General features: G+C 38.5%; 1 protein-coding gene across 7 annotated transcripts in view; it reads left to right on the plus strand.

The window, feature by feature from the left end:
* The window catches only part of PLOD2 (procollagen-lysine,2-oxoglutarate 5-dioxygenase 2), a 75,034-nt gene that overhangs the window by 44,262 nt on the left and 10,804 nt on the right, over window positions 1-19,968 (plus strand). For 6 of the 7 annotated variants that reach the window (XR_012160783.1, XM_073359749.1, XM_073359748.1 and 3 more), the window contains 6 exons: window positions 64-189; window positions 2,081-2,202; window positions 13,786-13,890; window positions 15,948-16,073; window positions 17,326-17,467; window positions 18,684-18,746. Coding sequence is in view for 6 of the 7 variants with exons in the window: in XM_073359749.1 (XP_073215850.1) it covers window positions 64-189; window positions 2,081-2,202; window positions 13,786-13,890; window positions 15,948-16,073; window positions 17,326-17,467; window positions 18,684-18,746 (684 nt within the window). In the remaining variant the exon portion in view is untranslated. The remainder of the gene's footprint in view (window positions 1-63; window positions 190-2,080; window positions 2,203-13,785; window positions 13,891-15,947; window positions 16,074-17,325; window positions 17,468-18,683; window positions 18,747-19,968) is intronic. The other variant, XM_073359745.1, reaches the window with a different exon arrangement.

Consider the following 19,968-nt stretch of genomic DNA (forward strand, 5'->3'; position numbering starts at 1 on the left):
TCATCTTAGAGAGGAGGCAAATGTTCCTGGTTGTATTTTGTGTCAACATATTATTTCTTTTAGGACTATCCAAGGGTTACAATTGCTGTTTTCATTGAACAACCAACTCCTTTCCTACCTAAATTTTTAGACAGACTGTTGACTCTGGATTACCCAAAGGAACCACTTAGTATCTTCATTCATAATAATGTAAGTACGGGGGAACTATCTGGACCAGTTTTACTTTTATTCAGGTGCAATTGCTAAAATGTAATTGAGATTTTGCATACTATGGTAAGCAGCAATGGAAAATATGCAGTGATATAATGTTAAATAGGAGCAACAGCACTTTTCTCAAGGAGTTTATTTGATTAAATTCAAGAGGCACTTTCTGGAACCTTTAATTGAATCGGATTAGTTTTTTTCTGCTTTCTGTGGCCAAGACCTCAATGTTATTTTATTACAATTCGGGTTCCTGATGTATGTCATAACATTTGTATTCCATGAAGCTCCCAGCCTTAAAGTGAAAGATATGAGTCTCCAAAACATACACAGGAGAGAACAGTTGGGCTGACTTTTACTTTGAGTGCTCCTTGCTATTCATCTAAGGCAGTGATTCTCAACCTCTGGCCAGGGGCCGCTTGCAGCCCAATCAGCACCGTGCTGTGGCCCATGTGAAATCTTCAGGGGCATACAGGTAGTATTGGATGCGGCCCATGTAACACATTGTAAGAACCACTTATCTAAGGGCTCAATCCTGCAAGACTTACGCCCTATTGAGTTCAGTAGCATTAATCATATGAGTAGTTACTGATGTGCACAAGTCTTTGCAGGATTGGCTCATAAGTGATGTGATAATAGGATTGGTCCCTGTATTTTTCTCTCTTTACACCGGCATGTAGTCCATTGACATCGATGGCATAGCATGCCTTGATAAGGAGTTGGCCATCAAGCTTTATGAATATTTTTGTGGGGGGATAGTAAAAGATATGCAGATTATATACCAGTAATAATTATGGGCTTTTATCATTGTGCAAAACAAATGCCTCATTGTGCCAATCAGAAGTTAAATAGCCTTTGAAATTATCAAAAAGTTGGCTATCCTCCTTTTTAATATAAAGAGGGGGGAAATTGGTGAGAATTTGGGTGGGTTGTTTTTTTTTAATTATTCTAAAGCCAGCCATGTTATCTGAGAGTTGGCTTAGAACTATTGCATGCTGTAGAAAACTGTAAGGCATAGCCAAGGAAATTAGCAATAAAGAGAAATAATAATTAGAAACTCATTTCTGAGAGAATTATCAAATATTCAGCACTTCTATGAATATACACAGAAATGTTGTTTTTACCAACTTGGGTGAAGATGCTCTGCACAACTTCCACCCTGCTTCCTCCTCACAAACACTCCATTCTTTCAGTCAGTGTGTCCAAACAGTTTCTCCACCTCCATCCATTTAAAAGGCCTCATGTCATAACAAACTTCCTAACTTCACAGAAGGATGGATATTGTTCTAGCCAGAGTAAGTTTTGTGCCTCTCCTCCTACTGGCCAGCCAGGATCATTGGAGAGCAGTGAGAGGCACTAACTCTACAGCGTTCTTAACCTGAAAGTGAGAAACTGAACCTAAGATCCAAACACTGATCCCTATGTGCATTTTATAAAGCTCTAAGCCCACATCCTGCAACTGGATATGTGTGGGCAGACCCCTACATCTCTACAGAGCCCACTGAAGTCCATGGGCATTTGCGTGGCCATAAGGGTTCATCTGTGCAGATTTTATTGTGGGTTTGGGGCCATAGGTTGCAAAATATGCATCCAGCAAAATGATCATTTAAACAGTTTGCGACTCCCCCAGTACTAGAACCACAATAGTTACACGAATTCCATTGTTCCACCACAGAGATTTTTCTAAATTCTTCAGCAAAAGAGCTTGTTTTAGTACTTGAAAATATTCTGAAGATATCTGCAAAAATTGTAATCGCCTCTTCTTTCTTCCTGTGATAGTACAATTTGCATTTGGACATTAAATGTTTTCTTATTTGTGTCTTACAGCACAGCAATTGGTATTTTACATTAACTCTGAATTATGTTAACATGATTACAGGAGGTTTATCATGAAAAGCACATCAAGAAATTTTGGGAGAAAGCCAAGAAGGCTATCAGAAGTATAAAAATTGTTGGACCTGAGGAGAACCTGAGTCAAGCAGAAGCCAGGAACATGGGAATGTAATTAATTTTTTTTTTTAAATTGTATATGAATGTTAAGTTAGATTATGCATTTTCAACAGAGGATCAATAGACACTTAAGCAAGATTTTCATGGAATAACACACTGTATTTAGACACACACAGTGGAATATTGAATGTTTTATGATGTGTCCTCATTATGTATACCGTTGTTTGTTTTTAATATAAAAAGCTGTTGTTCATTTGTGTAGGCATTTCTTGTTGGCTTGGATTTAGCTTTGTTTAAATTATCTATCATTTGGACTTCAGATGAAGGCTTTCAGAATATAGGGAGTAATAGATTATGTAGGAGTGGAGCAGATGTTGTGGATTATTCATGAAGTATATCTGGCAGGAACATGAACATATTTCTAAGCATATATGATGAGCAATAAAATCTGTCCAAATATAAATTCGTGTTTTTGAAAAGAAGCATGCTATGCAAAGTAAATGATGCAACATAAAGTACTAGTTAAACTTTATACTACATTACAATACGAAATGTGTGGCTGTTGTTTCAAGTTTAAATAGCTATGTTAATTTCTGAAAAAAGTATTTTTTTTCTGCTACTATTTTCAGGGGTGGACATATGCTCAAGACCTAAAACAAAGTTAATATAGACTGATGTGTCAAGGAAAAAAAATACAGCTTGCATTCAAAGATGCATCAACTCTATGCATTGTTGTACTCGACATCTTCCATCTTGTTTCTTATAGTAAAATTAAACTTAATGTAGAACTAGAGAGAGATCTGAGTATGAACACACCATAATTTTCTCTTTCCGCATGTATGGAGTAGGGTGGGGTTCAGAAACTGAACCCATACCCAGATTTTGCATCTGGCTCTTGTTCCATTAATTTGTATTTCATTAGTTCAGATCCATTCTGAACATCCTCCCCTAAGCTTTATATGTGGGTGTAGTTTGGAACCTGAGCTTTGATCTGTATTTTATGGGTTTGGTCTAGTCTCTCTAGGTAACAGTGAGATTTCAGTCTACAGAGACTATGTTAAATTCCAGATCAAACTGCTCAATAATCCATTTTATTTCCCTAATATCAAATATATACATTCCCACTCAGTGGGTTTACAATTACTTCCATTTTATTCTGTAAAAGTACATTTTCTTTCATTATTTTAGATTATTTATTTCTATTTGGGAGGGCCTTAGTGCTATTGTTTGTTTTTCTGGGTTGTGTAGAGTTACATCAGATGCTAAGGATTAACAGATTTGTTGACCTTTTCCCATGTTTTGTTCTAAACGTATATGCAGCTACTTCCAACTTTACGTCTGCTTCCATGTGTTTAATGGCCTCTAAAACTGTATTTCATTGTACTTCCAATGAGAAATTGCAATCGTGATTATTCTCAGGACATTGCAAAACAATTCTTACGGGAGAGGAACTGAATCATACAGGGCTCCTAGTTGCTGTTTTTGATATTGAGAATTTGTTGATTTAAAACCTCCAGTGGATGTTATCTTTGTCCATGTTTAAGTTCTTTTGACTTAGTGGTCTAAACATTATTTAGGGGATTATAGATATTTTCCATCCCCAAAAGGGCACTTCCATATTACCGATGTGTTTCTGGCAATCTTACCTGCTGTTGGGTATTCCCTGGGGTCTTTTATTACCTTGGAGGCATAGTAATAATTAAGAAAAGGACCCTCACTATAAAACCAATTAAGTTTCAGAATAGAATAACACAACTCCAGAAGCACAGCTAAACCACAGGTTAAACAATCAGTTTGGAAGTAAGAATCAACCACTAAATTGTTAGACAAATAAACACTTCCTGTCTGCTGACAACCCCCTCCCCCCCACTAGTGGTGATGACTAATGGACCGCATTCCCCTCTTTGGCTTATTAGAGCCTGTTAAATGTAACTGAAGATACCAGTAGTGTTTTGATTGCATCTATAGGTCAAATGCGTCCCCGGTGCCGCTTGGTTAGGCATGAAGAGGAGTTGCATGCCCAACGCCAGGGCTGACTTTGGCCTTTGTGTATTTACATATTTGTCCTGCATCTTTTTCTGACAGCCACTGTATATTCCTTGCCTTTTCTCTGCATGCCTAGGTAGTTATACGAAGAGATGTTTCAAAAATATTTCATTGTCACCCCCTTACCACTAAACATATGTATCCTGATGTAAGAGGTTAAATTTGTGTGTGTAATATATGGTCATGTGAAAATGTGTACTGCATCATACAGGGCTCCAAGCTATTGTTCATAGATTCATAGATACTAAGGTCAGAAGGGACCATTATGATCATCTAGTCTGACCTCCTGCACAACGCAGGCCACAGAATCTCACCCACCCACTCCTGCAAAAAACCTCTCACCTATGTCTGAGCTATTGAAGTCCTCAAATCGTGGTTTAAAGACTTCAAGGAGCAGAGAATCCTCCAGCAAGTGACCCGTGCCCCATGGTACAGAGGAAGGCGAAAAACCTCCAGGGCCTCTTCCAATCTGCCCTGGAGGAAAATTCCTTCCTGACCCCAAATATGGCGATCAGCTAAACCCTGAGCATATGGGCAAGATTCACCAGCCAGATACTACAGAAAATTTTTTCCTGGGTAACTCAGATCCCACCCCATCTCACATCCCATCACAGGCCATTAGGCCTATTTACCATGAATATTTAAAGATCAATTAATTACCAAAACCATGTTATCCCATCATACCATCTCCTCCATAAACTTTCGAGTTTAATCTTAAAGCCAGATAGATCTTTTGCCCCCACTGCTTCCCTTGGAAGGCTATTCCAAAACTTCACTCCTCTGATGGTTAGAAACCTTCATCTAATTTTAAGTCTAAACTTCCCAATGACCAGTTTATATCCATTTGTTCTTGTGCCCACATTGGTATTGAGCTTAAAAAAATTCCTCTCCCTCTCCGGTATTTATCCCTCTGATATATTTATAGAGAGAAATCATATCTCCTCTCAACCTTCTTTTAGTTAGGCTAAACAAGCCAAGCTCCTTGAGTCTCCTTTCATAGGACAGGTTTTCCATTCCTCGGATCATCCTAGTAGCCCTTCTTTGTACCTGTTCCAGTTTGAATTCATCCTTCTTAAACATGGGAGACCAGAACTGCACACAGTATTCCAGGTGAGGTCTCACCAGTGCCTTGTATAATGGTACTAAAACCTCCTTATCCCTACTGGAAATACCTCTCCCGATGCATCCCAAGACCGCATTAGTTTTTTTCACGGCCATATCACATTGGCGGCTCATAGTCATCCTATGATCAACCAATACTCCAAGGTCCTTCTCCTCCTCCGTTAATTGATGCGTCCCCAGCTTATAACTAAAATTCTTGTTATTAATCCCTAAATGCATGACCTTACACTTCTCACTATTAAATTTCATCCTATTACTATTACTCCAGTTTACAAGGTCATCCAGATCCTCCTGTATGATATCCCGGTCCTTCTCTAAATTGGCAATACCTCCTAGCTTTGTATTATCCGCAAACTTTATTAGCACACTCCCACTTTTTGTGCCAAGGTCAGTAATAAAAAGATTAAATAAGATTGGTCCCAAAACCGATCCCTGAGGAACGCCACTGGTAACCTCCCTCCAGCTTGACCGTTCACCTTTCAGTATGACCCCTGTAGCCTTCCCTTTAACCAATTCCTTATCCACCTTTCAATTTTCATATTGATCCCCATCTTTTCCAATTTAACTAATAATTCCCCATGGGGCACGGTATCAAACGCCTTACTGAAATCTAGGTAAATTAGATTGTTAGTTTAATGTTGAGAATCATTGATCTATCTTCCTCTATCCCCATTTAAGTTCTTTTGAATTAATGGGTCTAAACATCACTTAGGAAATACTTGTAATCCCTGGAACCTTAATTTTGATTCCAGTTGATTTATTCCTTCATCCATCTTTAGGCTTGACCCTACCCTTATGAGGTAGAGAGAGGATCATGAAGTCTACTCTGTGCTGTTCTTTTGAGGTTTGCAGGTTTGAATAAATAAATAAAGATACTCTGCTTTTTCTCCACTATTACATACTGCACTTGAAAACTTGTGAACTGGTTTATTGTATGTGCAGCTCTAGAGGATCTTCCACCCTTCCCCATTTATATTATTGTATAAGTGTAAAAGGGAAGTGCTATCTTCAGTAATAAGCTTATATCATATTATAACACTAAGCTCCAGATCTCAGTTGCAGAGCCTAGAGATCTCTGCCTCCTCTCATGAAGCTTACAGTAGCATAATGTGACAGAAAGCAGAACTACATACAAAAGCCCCTAAGACTCTTTGAGATCCAGCGGATTATAAATAATTTAAATGGATGGTAGGAGTGGTGGCTATAAACTAGCCATTCACCAGAAGATTAAAAAGAGCCCCACAAAACTACCTGTTTGTCAGTGTTGCATAGCATTCTATCAAACTCCCCTTTGTAAGATAAAAGTATGTGATACATAACAGTGGATACTTATTTCCACCACAATACAAATATAATTTGGCCCATGTTGTTCCTCCTCTGATATGCCACTTGCTAACAGTCTCTGTCCTGCAGGGGATGTGTAGCATAAAGGGAAAGTGTAAAAAATCATATACAAGCCAACACAGAGAACTGCACTGAGCTCAAATGATAACTATTAAAAGTAGGAATTTTAAAGTGAGTAATGCAAATATAAATTGACAGAGCACCTTAATTCAACCTAAAATCAATTCCACGTTCAACTATGTATTCTTCTATCCTCAAGGTCTGTTTCCACTCCCTCCTGAAATTAATCTGATTCCCTGTGACATCTGAAAAATGTATGTTTGCTTTTCTCTGATAAATCCAACTAAACTTTTGGGTTAGATTTGTGACACAAATTCCCTGTGGGTTATATCTGCTGCTTGCTCTTAGCCTTTTCTTCTCTTCATCTGGAATTCAGAATTTTATTCCATTCCCTTTAGTATTCCAATGTGAATGCATTGAAAAGAGTGACTCTTCACAAATCTGACTTTTTCTCAAATTTTGCTTGCATAGCTCAAGCAATGCTCACGCAGTTGTTAAAAATCGGAGGGTTTCGGGGCCAAATTCAAAAGTGATTTAAAGTGGTGTAAACACATCTTCTGGCCACCTCAGTATCTGTAATATCAATTGATACTTACACGCCTCCTCTTATAAGTTGTTTTTACTGCTTTGCTTCTCTTAGGATTCTCTTAGACTCACCTCTGAATTTGGCCCATTGTCTTAAACAGATTTCTTGTGTGGAATATGTGTTTGAACAAATAGAAATAATCCACCAATCAACATTCCACAAAATTCTTGACCACTGAATGGCTATTTTCAGTTTCTGACATCTTAATTTGGATTTATTTTCTAGTCAGTCTGTTTTCTATTTTAAGTATTTTATTTTCTCTTATCAGCAGTAAACGTTGGTTGTGTGCACATGCCAGAGTTCCATACAAATGGACCACTCTTACTTCTGTATCCAAGCTTTTTTGAGAAATAGACCCAATGTCCTTAACTTTATCCATAGACTCATGGGCTATATCAAATCCATGATGTAGCATATTATCTTCTACTTGTTTTTTATCACTATGAAGAATATCCTGAGAAAGGGTATGCATAACTCCTACCGACCTTTCTAAGATATAAAATTTATGGTAGAGTCCTGTGACTTTCCTGTTTTTACTTTTGGCAATCTTTTGGCACAGCACGTTCATTAAATTGGGTAGATTTTCATTCTTCTATCCATGTCCTTCTAGTCTGCCCATTATTTGATCCCTGGTACAAAATTAAGAATTGCATAACAGTTCCTCCAGGAATGTTACTCTCTTCTTCTCCTTAGTTGAACCAACCTCACTCATTTGGTTTACATTCCTCTCCCCTACCCCACTGCTTTCCATCGTGACCATTATCAGAACCAAGACTGAGAGTTTCATATGAGGAGCCAGAGCATGGGACATCACTGTCATGTGTTCTTAGATTTTTTTAAAAGTACATTTAAGGGGCAATCCACTGTGTGATAGTCTAATCTGAAGTGTTTATTTGGCTTCCATTTTCATCACTAGGTACAGTCAATTGCAGAAATTTAACGTGGGGTTGATATAATCATGGAGATATAATCATAGCCAGAAAAGGTGGAAGATGTTGCAATCTGAGTGTTCTGGATCAATAATGAGTCCAGTAGGACTCCCAAAACCATGGAGATTGGAGGCCAGATCACCTTAACAGTTGTTGAAGTTAATTTCCTAGTTAGATTCCTAAAAGGATTGTCCCCCCCCTTACCTCTTATGTCTTATATGGGATAAGTTTGAGTTGTTTTCCATCTGTATACTTACCTCTCGGATATTGTGACAACTGGGTGGCAGTGTTGGCTGTCCTTAAAGCTCTGTATGGTTGGTGCATTGATGGCAGCGGTTTTTGATATAATTCCAGAGTGTTATCTGTATGGGGAACACAAAATGACATTCTTTGCACCAGTTGTAGAAGCAAAATGAGAGTGGAAGGAGGAAAGATAATGGAAAAAAAGGAGATGTAAAGTCAACTGGGCACTCTGCCTATGTATGCACATCTCTTGGAATTTCTGTTCTTCAGTTTTAAAAAAACCTTGTCTTCAAGGAACATGTGTGATATTTTACTGTCATTTTTTCCACCCTTTCCAGTTCAACTGTGAACTTGGATTTATTCACCTTTGCAATTTGGAGACCAGATTTAATCAGCTATTGTAGATTTTGGTGTAACAGAAAACTCTAGAGATTAAGATGAATATGTTCAGGCTATAATAAATGTAAGAAGTAATTTGTTTCAGTTCCTTATAGGATTATCAGTCCTTAGAATCTTGTTATTGGATGATCCCCCACTTTCCCCCTCTCACTTCAGGGAATTTTTACGGGTGTTGGTAGCTTTTCAGGATGTAGTAGAGCTACTTTAGTAGTTCTGCTCTTCAGGCTTAATTTCATAAATAAAAGCCCTTTATCCATTGTGTGGTTAGATATGTTTACCTCTTTTGGGACAGAAGTGTTGGTATATACTATTCTGAAGGAATCAAAAGATTTCACTAAGGATATTCAGAAATTGCCAAGTGTAGTTCTAGGTGACACAACTATGGCATGATTGGAACTATATGCTATTAATATCTTATGGAAAAGTCACCCCATGTATTCAATTCAGCTCCCAACTGAGCAGGAATTACTAAATTATATAATGCATTGGTTAACTCACATTCACCAAATGGCCATTAGTACTGATGGTTAATTTTTGTCCTTCATAAGTCACACGGAGAGGTAAGTGGTGTCATCTTATTATATTACTAGGCACCATTTTTAAGGTGTTTCTCAAACTGTAGTATTCATAAAGAGGCGTCTGAATGTCCTAAGGCAGGGGTGGGCAAACTGCGGGTTGGATCTGGCCCCTCAGGGCTTTGGATCTGGCCCAGGGGATTGTATTTCCCCCCCCCCCCGACGCCGTGGGCCACAGTGCTCCCAGAAGCAGCCAGCACCAGGTCCCTGTGGTCCCCGGGGGTGCAGGGGGCATGCAGAGGGCGCTATGCGCTGCCCTCGCTTCCAGGCACCACCACCACCCCCCGCAGCTCCCATTGGCTGGGAACAGGTAATCGCAGCCAATGGGAGCTTCAGGGGAGGTACCTGGAGGCGCGGCAAGGGCAGTGTGCGGAGCCCTCTGTCCCCACTCCCCCAGGGGCTGCAGGGACGTGGTGCTAGCTGCTTCCGGGAGCAGTGCAGCGCGGGGCCAGGGCAGATAGGCAGGCAGGGAGCCTGCCCTGGCCCCGGGGCATGCTGCTGCCACCCCAGAGCCGCTCCAGCTAAGCGGCACTGGGCTGGAGCCTGAACCCTTCCTGCACCCCAACTCCCTGCCCTGAATCCCCTCCCTGCACCCCTGCCCTGAGCCCCCTCCTACACGCCGTACCCCTTCTGCACCCCAACCCCCTTCCCTCAGCCCCTTCCTGCACACCGCACTCCCTCCCACACCCAAACCCCCTGCCACGGCTCTGCATGCAATTTCCCCACCTGTTGTGGCCCTCGGGCCAAAAAGTTTGCCGACCCCTAAAATTTATGTCATCTATTCCAGAATTGCAATTCTCTTTCCAAACTGTGGACAGAAAATGATAGACTGCTTCAATTTCAAATACAAATCATGTTTATAGATGTTTTAAATGGCTGTTTGCTAGAGGAAATTGAACAGATTATGTCTCTTCCCAACAAGTTACTGTGGGTTAGGATCACATGGTCTTAGTGGAAAGTTTTGTTCACAAAAGAACAGCAACATTTTTCCTTTTCCTAAGATATACTCACTGTCACAGATAAGCCAGTACTTCACAAGCAGAGTTAAACAGTAGTATTAATCCTCTCTCAGAATCTTTGTCTTCTCCTACTGACCACTTCTTATCGCTGCTTTAAAACAGCTTCTTGAACTTGTGTACCAAAAAAAAAAAATCTTTTCAACTTTCACGTTTATGCTACTAAGATAAATCTAAGCAAATGTACTGAGGCCAGGGAAATAAAGTTCTTCAAAAATGATATGATTTGATTTTAGTGGTGTTAAGCACCTCTGAAAAGCAAGCAGCCCATTTGTCACTGCTATCCCTGTCTCCTACTTGAATTAAGGAGTAGGTTCACGTGTTATCCTTACATATCTGTGTCCTTAAAGACTAGGCTATTATCAAAATGTAATATCCTGAAGCAGAAAGACTATCAAAGACCATTTGTGTTTCCTAGGGAGAGCTTCTAGACTGTGTTGAAAGCCTCAGAAAAGTAAATCTGAATTTCATTATTATTAGCAGGTTTCCTTTATTAGTATTGAGAAATTTTATAAGTCCATGTTATGTATAATCCAAAGCTAGGGAATTTTATAGAAGTTTTGTTGATGGTGGTTGCAAGTGAATAGTAAGAACCATGCTTCCTACAAAAATTCCAGAAATGCAGGAAACTCTTAATTAAAAGTGAAGCTCTAACCTAACGATCCAGCCTGTTCTACTATAGTGAGAATGGAAGGAAAGAGTTAAAAAATGGAAGGATTCAGACTAAGGTCAGGAAGTCCCAACTGGATTTGCTGCATTAATTTTGAAGATTCTTGTGGGGGTTTTTGTTGGTTAAAAATATTCCTATAACTTTTATTACAAATGAATTCCCTTATATTTAAGGTAATAGAATATTTCTAAAGGCTTCCAAATAGATCACTAGTACTTTGGGTATATGTTAACTTGGAAGCTTTTCAAATGTCTAATAGCCTGTCATTTAGATTAATATATTTGAATACAGTACAGAAGGATTCGTAAAACTAGACAGAGCCAATTTTAACAGAATACTCTGACAATTTATTTTGTAAAAATAAAAAAAGTTGAAGTCCCACAAATTGCCTGCAAAATTTTATTGGAAGAGACTTAATTTTTCCAATTACGTCTGCTCAAAAATGAATCTAAAGCTGCTACTTCTGTTTTATTTTATGTAGCATATAATTAAAAACAATCTGTATAGATTATTTTCAAATGTTGGTTAAAAGAAAACTCCCTATGATGTTTATCTGAGACTTTATTTTCTAATAATAAAGCCAAATGAATTTTATGGCAGAGTTACAAAGCTTTGGACAGAGCAAATTAATAGACTGAAATAAACTCTGCCAGTGTCAGATGGAAATAATGAGTGTAAAGAATTCAGAAATCATAGTTCACAACCTGACACAAACATGTAGGACATTCATATGATGGAAAATTGGCTATGAAGGAAGTGCTGGTTAAGTAATAGCCTGTACTTTCACCGAGACTGTTAACCATGGACCTGTGCATAAAAACCTCTTCTTCAATGAATTCTTCATTGTATTGACTATCCTTCCTGTTAACTCAGTATTATTTTAGAAATTCAGCTCAAATGATTATTGCAACAGTGTGTTGACTAAGTGACTAGCTTGGTTTTAAGTCAATGGAATGGAATGGAGAAGGATGTCGTTTACCTTCCAGTGCAGTTTCACAAAAGGATCTTGAGGTACCAGTTTGAGCACAAGAGGACCTGATAATCAAAAGGGTGACCGTCCTTGATAAAGAACGCTTGCAGGAGAAATACCGCAGGCTGAATTCCGTGGTAAACTGAACAGGATATAGTTTTGTGGTTCTGCACTGGAAAAAAAGACCTGCAGTCTTCTCCATGCTTTGATTTGTTTGTAGTCACTTTTCTTCTTGTGAGATCTCTTGAATTTATGAAAAACCACCATTAATTTCCCCAGGTATCAATCAAAACTCAGGTCAAGTTAGATTAAACAAAAGTAGCATTTATTAGAATTTTTACAGAAAGTGGAATAAGTGAAATAAAATGTATGCAGGTAAGATGGAATCTGTAGTGAGACCGTACAAGCCAGCACAATAAATGTAAGCTGTATAGGGAAGCTATTGCCTCAGAGTGATATTCCATCTTTTAAAATAATATATTCCCATAGAGACATCAGGGCCAAATTCACTGGTGATGTAAATTGTTGCAGTTCCACTGATTTCAATGGAGCTGTGTTCACTGATACCCAAACTTAGCCCTGAGAGTTGTCTACCAAAAAAAAAAAAAAAATTCTTCTGCGCTTGTAATTGGTCACATTTATATTAAAGGATAATACAATATTCCTCCTCCTTTCAGTGAAACTTCTCTGGAGAACAGGGACATGCAGAAATTTCTATTTCCTCCTTCTCTGGTATCAGAAACTTAGGTGATAGATTGCTTCAAAGACGACCTCCTAAGGGCACGTCTGTGCTGCCCTGCAGTTTGGACTACCAGGATCTGAATTGCAACATGCACCAAACTGCTGCACTGTAACTCCCCTGTATGGAAGCGGCAGACGTGAACGTGAACTCTGACAGGACTACCTCAGTGTGAACTAGCGACTTTTAAGTTTGCACCTGAAGTATCCATTCAGGGGAGTTACAGTGCAGCCCTTTTGTACTCACTGCAGTTCATACCTCTGTGATCCAAACTGCACAGCAGTGTAGACATGAGTTCCCTTTTTTACACTGATCAGTGGTCACCTCAGTTGGGATTTTGGTGTATCTAGTATTTTAACAATTACGTTCTTATTCTTTTAGATAAAGTTTTGCTTAACCAACTGGGTATAAGTAGTTCAATTGATTTCCCCCTGTTCTCTCGCCCCCCCCCCCCCCAATGTTGCTAATGGCTTCAGTTAACAGCTTCCTGGAAGGGAGTTCTATCACCATTCAGATCAGCAGATCACACATGTAGCTCCTTTGTTCAAGCAAAGCTCATGGGTTGAGACTATATTAGACACCCAGTTAAATGATTCTTAATACAGAACCCAACATTTGCAAACTTGGCTGCCCAAACTTCAGTACCTAATCCATATTTAGTCACCTAAATGAAAACTGGAGATTTTCAGAGATGTTGAGCACTTACAATTCCCACTGAAGACAACAGAACCTGGAGATTGTGCAGCACCTTCAAAAATTAGACCCCTTTTATTTAAGCATCTAAATGGATTTAAGTACATAATTTTAGGCACCTAAGTTGGAAAAGTTTTATCAAGTATTTATTAAATGTGCTTGAGTTTTTCCACAATAAACTTATTTTTAACATCACACGAGGATGTACTGGTTGTGCTAAGAGCTGCTTTCTCTCTTTGCAGGGACCTTTGTCGCCAGAATAAAGCATGTGACTATTACTTCAGCATAGATGCGGATGTTGTGCTGACAAACCCGAAGACTTTAAGACTTCTGATAGAGCAGAACAGGTTCAGTATAACTTTGTCTTACAGAGTGAGGATCTTCATTTTTTCTAGTCTGGAAGCACTCTCCAGGATCCCCTTTTACTTGTCCCTTCTATGGTATTGCATTATTGTAAGAGAAGTTTGGCTCAATTCCCTGTGGAGCTTATCAGCATTCCACTCTACTTGAGGGAGCATCAGGTGATCATGTTACTGCAAACTATGTGGTGCCAATAGACCACTAAGCCATTCCAATGGCAAACATCTTTAACTCTGTAATTAATCTTGGCTGCTTGTTTGCCAAAAAAACCTGCTTTAATGGAATGCTGAGTTCTGTGGGGAAAAATAATCAGACCTAATTATTTGGTTAATGGAAACACTTTCTCACTTGAAAATGTTGAAGTGAAAAAGGTAGGTGAACGGAGTATGTTCACTGGATTGGGCCCTGCAGGCCAGTTAGGTGGAGGAATCACTCTGGGGCTTAGGCATCTGCATGCCCAGAGTGAGGATGCAGTATGCATGTGCAGAGGCAGAAACATAAGCACCTAGGGAACTTTTACTACAAAAAGGTAGGTGTCAAGCAAGTTTTGGCACCTACAGGGTTCAGCAGCAACTAGATGGGGGTTTTGTGAATCCCAATGGGGCCTGATTCTGAAATTTAGGCAACTAAAGGGGAAGCTAGGCACCTAAGTCCTCTTGTGAATCTAGCTCATGTTGACCAGGAAGATGTACTGATTATCACTCTTTATAGTAAGCATGGGAGTTAACCATTCACAAAATCTGTTGCATAGAAGAATATGCACAAACAGCAATTCCCAGTCTGAACATCCAAGAATCTAAATCATTCTGAAGACAGCTGTGTGATGTCATTGCTTTCTGTTAAATGAAGCAGGATTTCCAAGACTGACTGATCAGAAATTGTACAATTCAGGCATAAAAAAAGCCCACTTGTTTCAGTCTTAGTATTTGGAGTTTTAAAAAAAGAGATTTATTCTTGGAGATAGAACATCGTTGTTTTTGCTCTTACAAGCTGTTTCTCATTGTCTTGTATCTTGTGAAATTATTTAACAAACTAAACGTTGACATCCAATACGAATACAAATAATATTTGTTAGCTTTTCACAATTTCCAGAAAAGATCCAATATTGACTACTATTCACGGCTCATATTGGGTTTTTTCCTGCTTTAGGGCCAAATCTTGCTTGCTTTACTCATGAAAATCCGTGAATTCCCATGTGAGTAAAGTACACCGGATTTGGCCGTGAGTGGTAATGCCAGGCTTTTCAGGTGGGTCAGACAAAGAGGCAGAGTATTAATTTCATCACCATATGTTGGAAACTTGCATTTACCTAATGATGAGGACTGAGTTGTAGATAAAGGCGTAGCTGGCTTGTCGTTTTGATTATATTATTTCTTCGCTGAAATTGGTTGCTTTTGTAAAAGAGAAGTTTAGGACCCAGTATAGTGCAGACAGAAGTAGCATAAGCTTCACAAAACAGGCCTAGGGGGGGACAGCACTTATAAAAGAAGTTCCATTATTTTGCTTCCATTTCTAGTCACCTCACATTTCCCTTCTCACCTGTTTTCAATGTCTGCTGAGTTATTTTTCCATTTGGAATAATTTCCGTAATCAAAGTCCTCTACTTTTTTTTTTGCTTTTTTCATTTTTTGTTTTTGTTGCCTCTGCAAAAAAATCCTTAGCTAAGCTTTTGTTAAAGGCCTGCCCACTTGTGCTCATTCTGTCTGCAGAAAGAGGACAAGAGTATTTTCCTCTGCCTGAAAACTCCATGATTTATAGCGATGCTGGGCATGGCAGCTAAATTCCTGTCTGTTGCTCTCACCTTTGGGTGGCTGGAAGTTTGGAAACTAGCAGTTAATGGAAAATATTTCCCTTCAACTCAAGTGTAGAATGGCTGCTTCTAGATTTGATGGTCCTTCAATTCTGGTGCTCTGTCAAAAAGTGCAGAAGTGAGAGGCACCTTCGATACACTGCAGATGTTCACAGGCAGCCATTACAACTATTTTAATGCTAGCAGAATCAAAGTTCATGTTTTATTTTCTTATGGAATATTTTGTTTTTACAGGAAGATAATTGCTCCACTTGTAACTCGCCATGGGAAGCTATGGTCCAACTTTTGGGGTGCTTTGAGCCCTGATGGCTATTATGCTCGCTCAGAAGATTATGTGGATATTGTCCAAGGGAACAGAGTGTAAGTTAACTTAAACTAATCACTAACACCAGATATCATTGGACAGTAGTTAGTGACATATTCTTTCCTTGCCCAGCAAATACCAATATTTTTCATGTAAAGAGAGAGAGAATTTCTGAACCGTTAATGTCAGTTACGTTCATGAATTTCTTCAATAATCCAGGATTACTTTCTGTTTCTGCAACCTGGAATAGAAAGGCACAGTGCCCAGCACAATGAGGTCCTAGGTACTATCCCAACACACGCAATTAATAAGTGATGGTCATCAGTACTGAATATGATTATGCTATGAAAATGAACTGTAATTAATTGCAAAAATTGAAGAAGTTATACTGTGAATTTATGCCAAAAAATAATCTAGAGACACTTCATCAAATGTGTAACAAGTAAAGTGTTTCCTCATCTCTTCTGGACAAGCACAATATTTAATCAGCAGCTGAAATTAAAATTAATAACCATTTTTGATACAGCAGTATTTGTTCCATTATATGCTGTCTACTTTCCATCCTTATAACAGCCCAGAAATGTTAGACTAAAGTGAAAGCAGATGAGAAATACTTTCATTTCACAAACAGTAACTTTTCCCCAAAATGAACATACTTTAAACTACCTGAGGCCTGATTTGCATATGTGCCAATGGCCCTTTACTTGACCCTGGCAATTCGAAAAGGTCTTATTGGGCTGATACTCCTTTACAGTTATGTACTGGTTTTATAGATCTGCCTCTGGGAAACAGAAAACTTGTAGAGCAGTGCATTGTCCTATGGAGATGCCTATTTGTTGATATTGGCTCAACTGAATTAAATTTATGGCCTGTTGCATTCACCGGGTATCAGTGTAAAGAAGTCAGACGGTCTACGAGAAGCTACGGTTGGGTGTTTAAACGAACATAAAATCTGTTTAATAGTTTTCTCCATCCCACTGAGTAACTTAATGCTATAATATAAAGGAATTTAATTGATAGCCTTGACCTAGTCTGGAAAGGGACGTGTTTATATATTTAAAACCCACTTTAAGGAATTTGGTAGAATTACTTTCTTCGTGATAAAAGCTCATAAAATTTGAATTGCTGCTTATGCTCCCTTCAAGTCCAGCTGTAGCTTTTCAGATATCTTGGGAACCTTACATCATTGCCTTGAACTTTGCCTGGTCTTTTCAGTAAATAATAAAATCCTGATGTTCAAATTGTAAAATGTACAATACATTCCAGTTTTCATAGTCTTAAACCTTTTCCCCTGGACTTCTTTTACAGAGGAGTCTGGAATATCCCTTATATGGCTAATATATACTTAATTAAAGGACAGACTCTCAGATCAGAGATGAGAGAGAGAAACTATTTTGTTCGTGATAAGTTGGATCCTGATATGGCACTCTGCAGGAATGCCAGGGAAATGGTAAGGTGGATGGATGGATGGCTTGCTTTTAAATAGTACATGCAGTTGTTTTTTTTTAACGTGCTTGCTACAGGTGTATGTATGTAATCTTGAATTGTGTTCACTTCTTTCTAATTACAAGTACTAGCCAATTTTTTGTGGGATACTGGCATTAGTGGGTGTTTTTTTTTTTTTAATAATTGAAAAGAATACAGTGGAAGCATTTGGCTTTGATCAAGACCAGTGGACTGGTGCACTGACAGCATATTTATTTCTATTTAAATACAGTTAAAATTCATAGGTACTATAAATTACCTTACTTGTTGGCACAATTGTATAACATGAAGGCGGACTCAGTGGCCACCTTGTTAATATATCAGCTATCATTGAGTATCTCCATTTGTCTTGAAATGTCTTAGTTAATCTGCACAATTTGGAACTTATAACAAGTTAGGTGGAACACTTTGTTTTATGTTTAAATGAGAATACTTAAAGTTAATGATTGAAGCTGGCAATATACAAATCTTATTTTAAGCCATTTTCAGAATGATACCCTTATTAAAGGTGTTATACTATTTAGTGTTGCTTGTATTATGCTGTCAGTAATATGAAGATTGATTTATATTAGGAGTATAAATATGCAAAACCATATTTGTACTGATATTTACACTAGTTTCAGAACAGAAACAAATAAGAGGTAAACCACAGCTAGTTCCAGACAGTATAGCATTGAAAAATAACTTGCTGAATTGAACAAGAAAAGTTGGCAAGTATAATTTTTTTATTCCCTCCATAACAAGGCATGATTTCATTTGTTTGTACTCATTCTACAGAACAACCCAATCAACATACTCTTGTTTTCAACCTTCTAAGCAGCAGTTATTGCACTTTGTGCTTACCATGTGCTCCTGTTAAACTAATCTGACTCTGTGGCTCGTCAGAGAATTGCCTTCTCTCTTTCTCTTTCTCAACCTGTGCTATGAGACCGTCTGGTACGTGCTTGTTTTTGTATTGCAGCAGATAAGGGGCTGGTGGATACAGCTTTAACATGTACATAGGAGCTTTGCTTGGAGATGCATGCTGCCCGTAAAAGCTATTTTGGAATATCAGCTTTTGATCGAAGGCTGTTATTTACCTAATGTAACTGTGGAACCCTAAAACCTAATACATCTCTGACAAAGAGAGAGAGAGAGACCACATATCGGTCAACTGATGTGATGCTTCTCCTTCATTTTAGAGTTTACAAAGGGAAAAAGGCTCCCCTTCTTCGGAAACATTCCATATGCTCAGACCCCCAAAGGTGTTGCTTTTTTTTATTCATTAGTTGTTACTATTATGCAGTATCATTCTACCACAGGAAAACCCTTCCCCTCTCTCCACTTACCTTAGTAAAAGTTGCTATACCTTTCTCTTTAGTCTTAAGTTACATTTTCAAAAGTGACTGGTGATATGGGGTGCCTAATCAAAACATCTTAAAACTTGATTTTTCATGGTGAGAGCTCTTAATGCTCTGAAAATCAGGCTCCTTTTAAGATGTCTGAATCTGGGCACCTGGAAATCAAGATAACCAATGTCACTAGTCATTTTTTGAGGATTTAGGCCATTACAGCTTAATTATTGGCATTATTAGTACAATGAAACTGGTTAAACGATTCAAAACCTCTCTGAATATTACCCAAAATCACAAAAAAAGACAAAGTGCAAAGTTTCTCTGACCTGTCTAGCCTGTCTTATTTGTAAAGTCTTTGTTCAGTTTTGCTACAGCTTGTGTTTGTGCAGCCATTGGGCAAAATTCTGCAGTGCTTACTCCCATGAATAGTCCTATTGCTAGACCTATTGAAGAACTGGTCTCAGTGTGTCCATTACTTCAATGTCATGTTTCGGGAAAAGAAAGCAAGCACTAATGGTGTGTTACAACTGCATGGGTGGTGGACACACTTAAAAAGTTGCTTCTGGTCCTAGAAATACTAGCAGTATTTCCTCATTTCAAGAATACAAAATCGTTCTAAAGCCAGAATAAACTTAAGGTTACCTTCTCAAAGGGCTTGATTGACATTTTTGTTTCTCCGTATTTATTATGATGTAACTCTATTGAAATCAGAGTTGCACTGAATAAAACTGGAGCAACAACGTGGTGAATCAGGCCCAGGGTATCCTGTATAGGAAAGCTTTTTGTGATAAGCATTGGGTAGCCACTTTTGCCAGACCCTCCTTATTTTCCTTGCTGTAGCTATTTAATGTGTTAAGAGCCAAGAACTGAGTACATGTTTAACACGTTTTATCATGCTGGCAATTTAACACTTTTTCAGACCTAAAACTGAGGTCCAGATACAAGCAAACAAGTGGGAATGGCTCTGTGTTGTGCAAATCTAAAATGGAGAAAACTTTCTAAAATGGGGTTGGGTCTGAAAAACAGTTAAACTAAAAGAAACCCCAATTTCTTTTAAACAAAAATATTTTCTGCTACTAATTCTAATCAAGGGAGCCCTGTTGATATCCTAGCTTTTATTTATGAACCAGTG

Source organism: Lepidochelys kempii, chromosome 9 (assembly GCF_965140265.1).
Source record: "Lepidochelys kempii isolate rLepKem1 chromosome 9, rLepKem1.hap2, whole genome shotgun sequence".
Taxonomy (NCBI): domain Eukaryota; kingdom Metazoa; phylum Chordata; order Testudines; family Cheloniidae; genus Lepidochelys; species Lepidochelys kempii.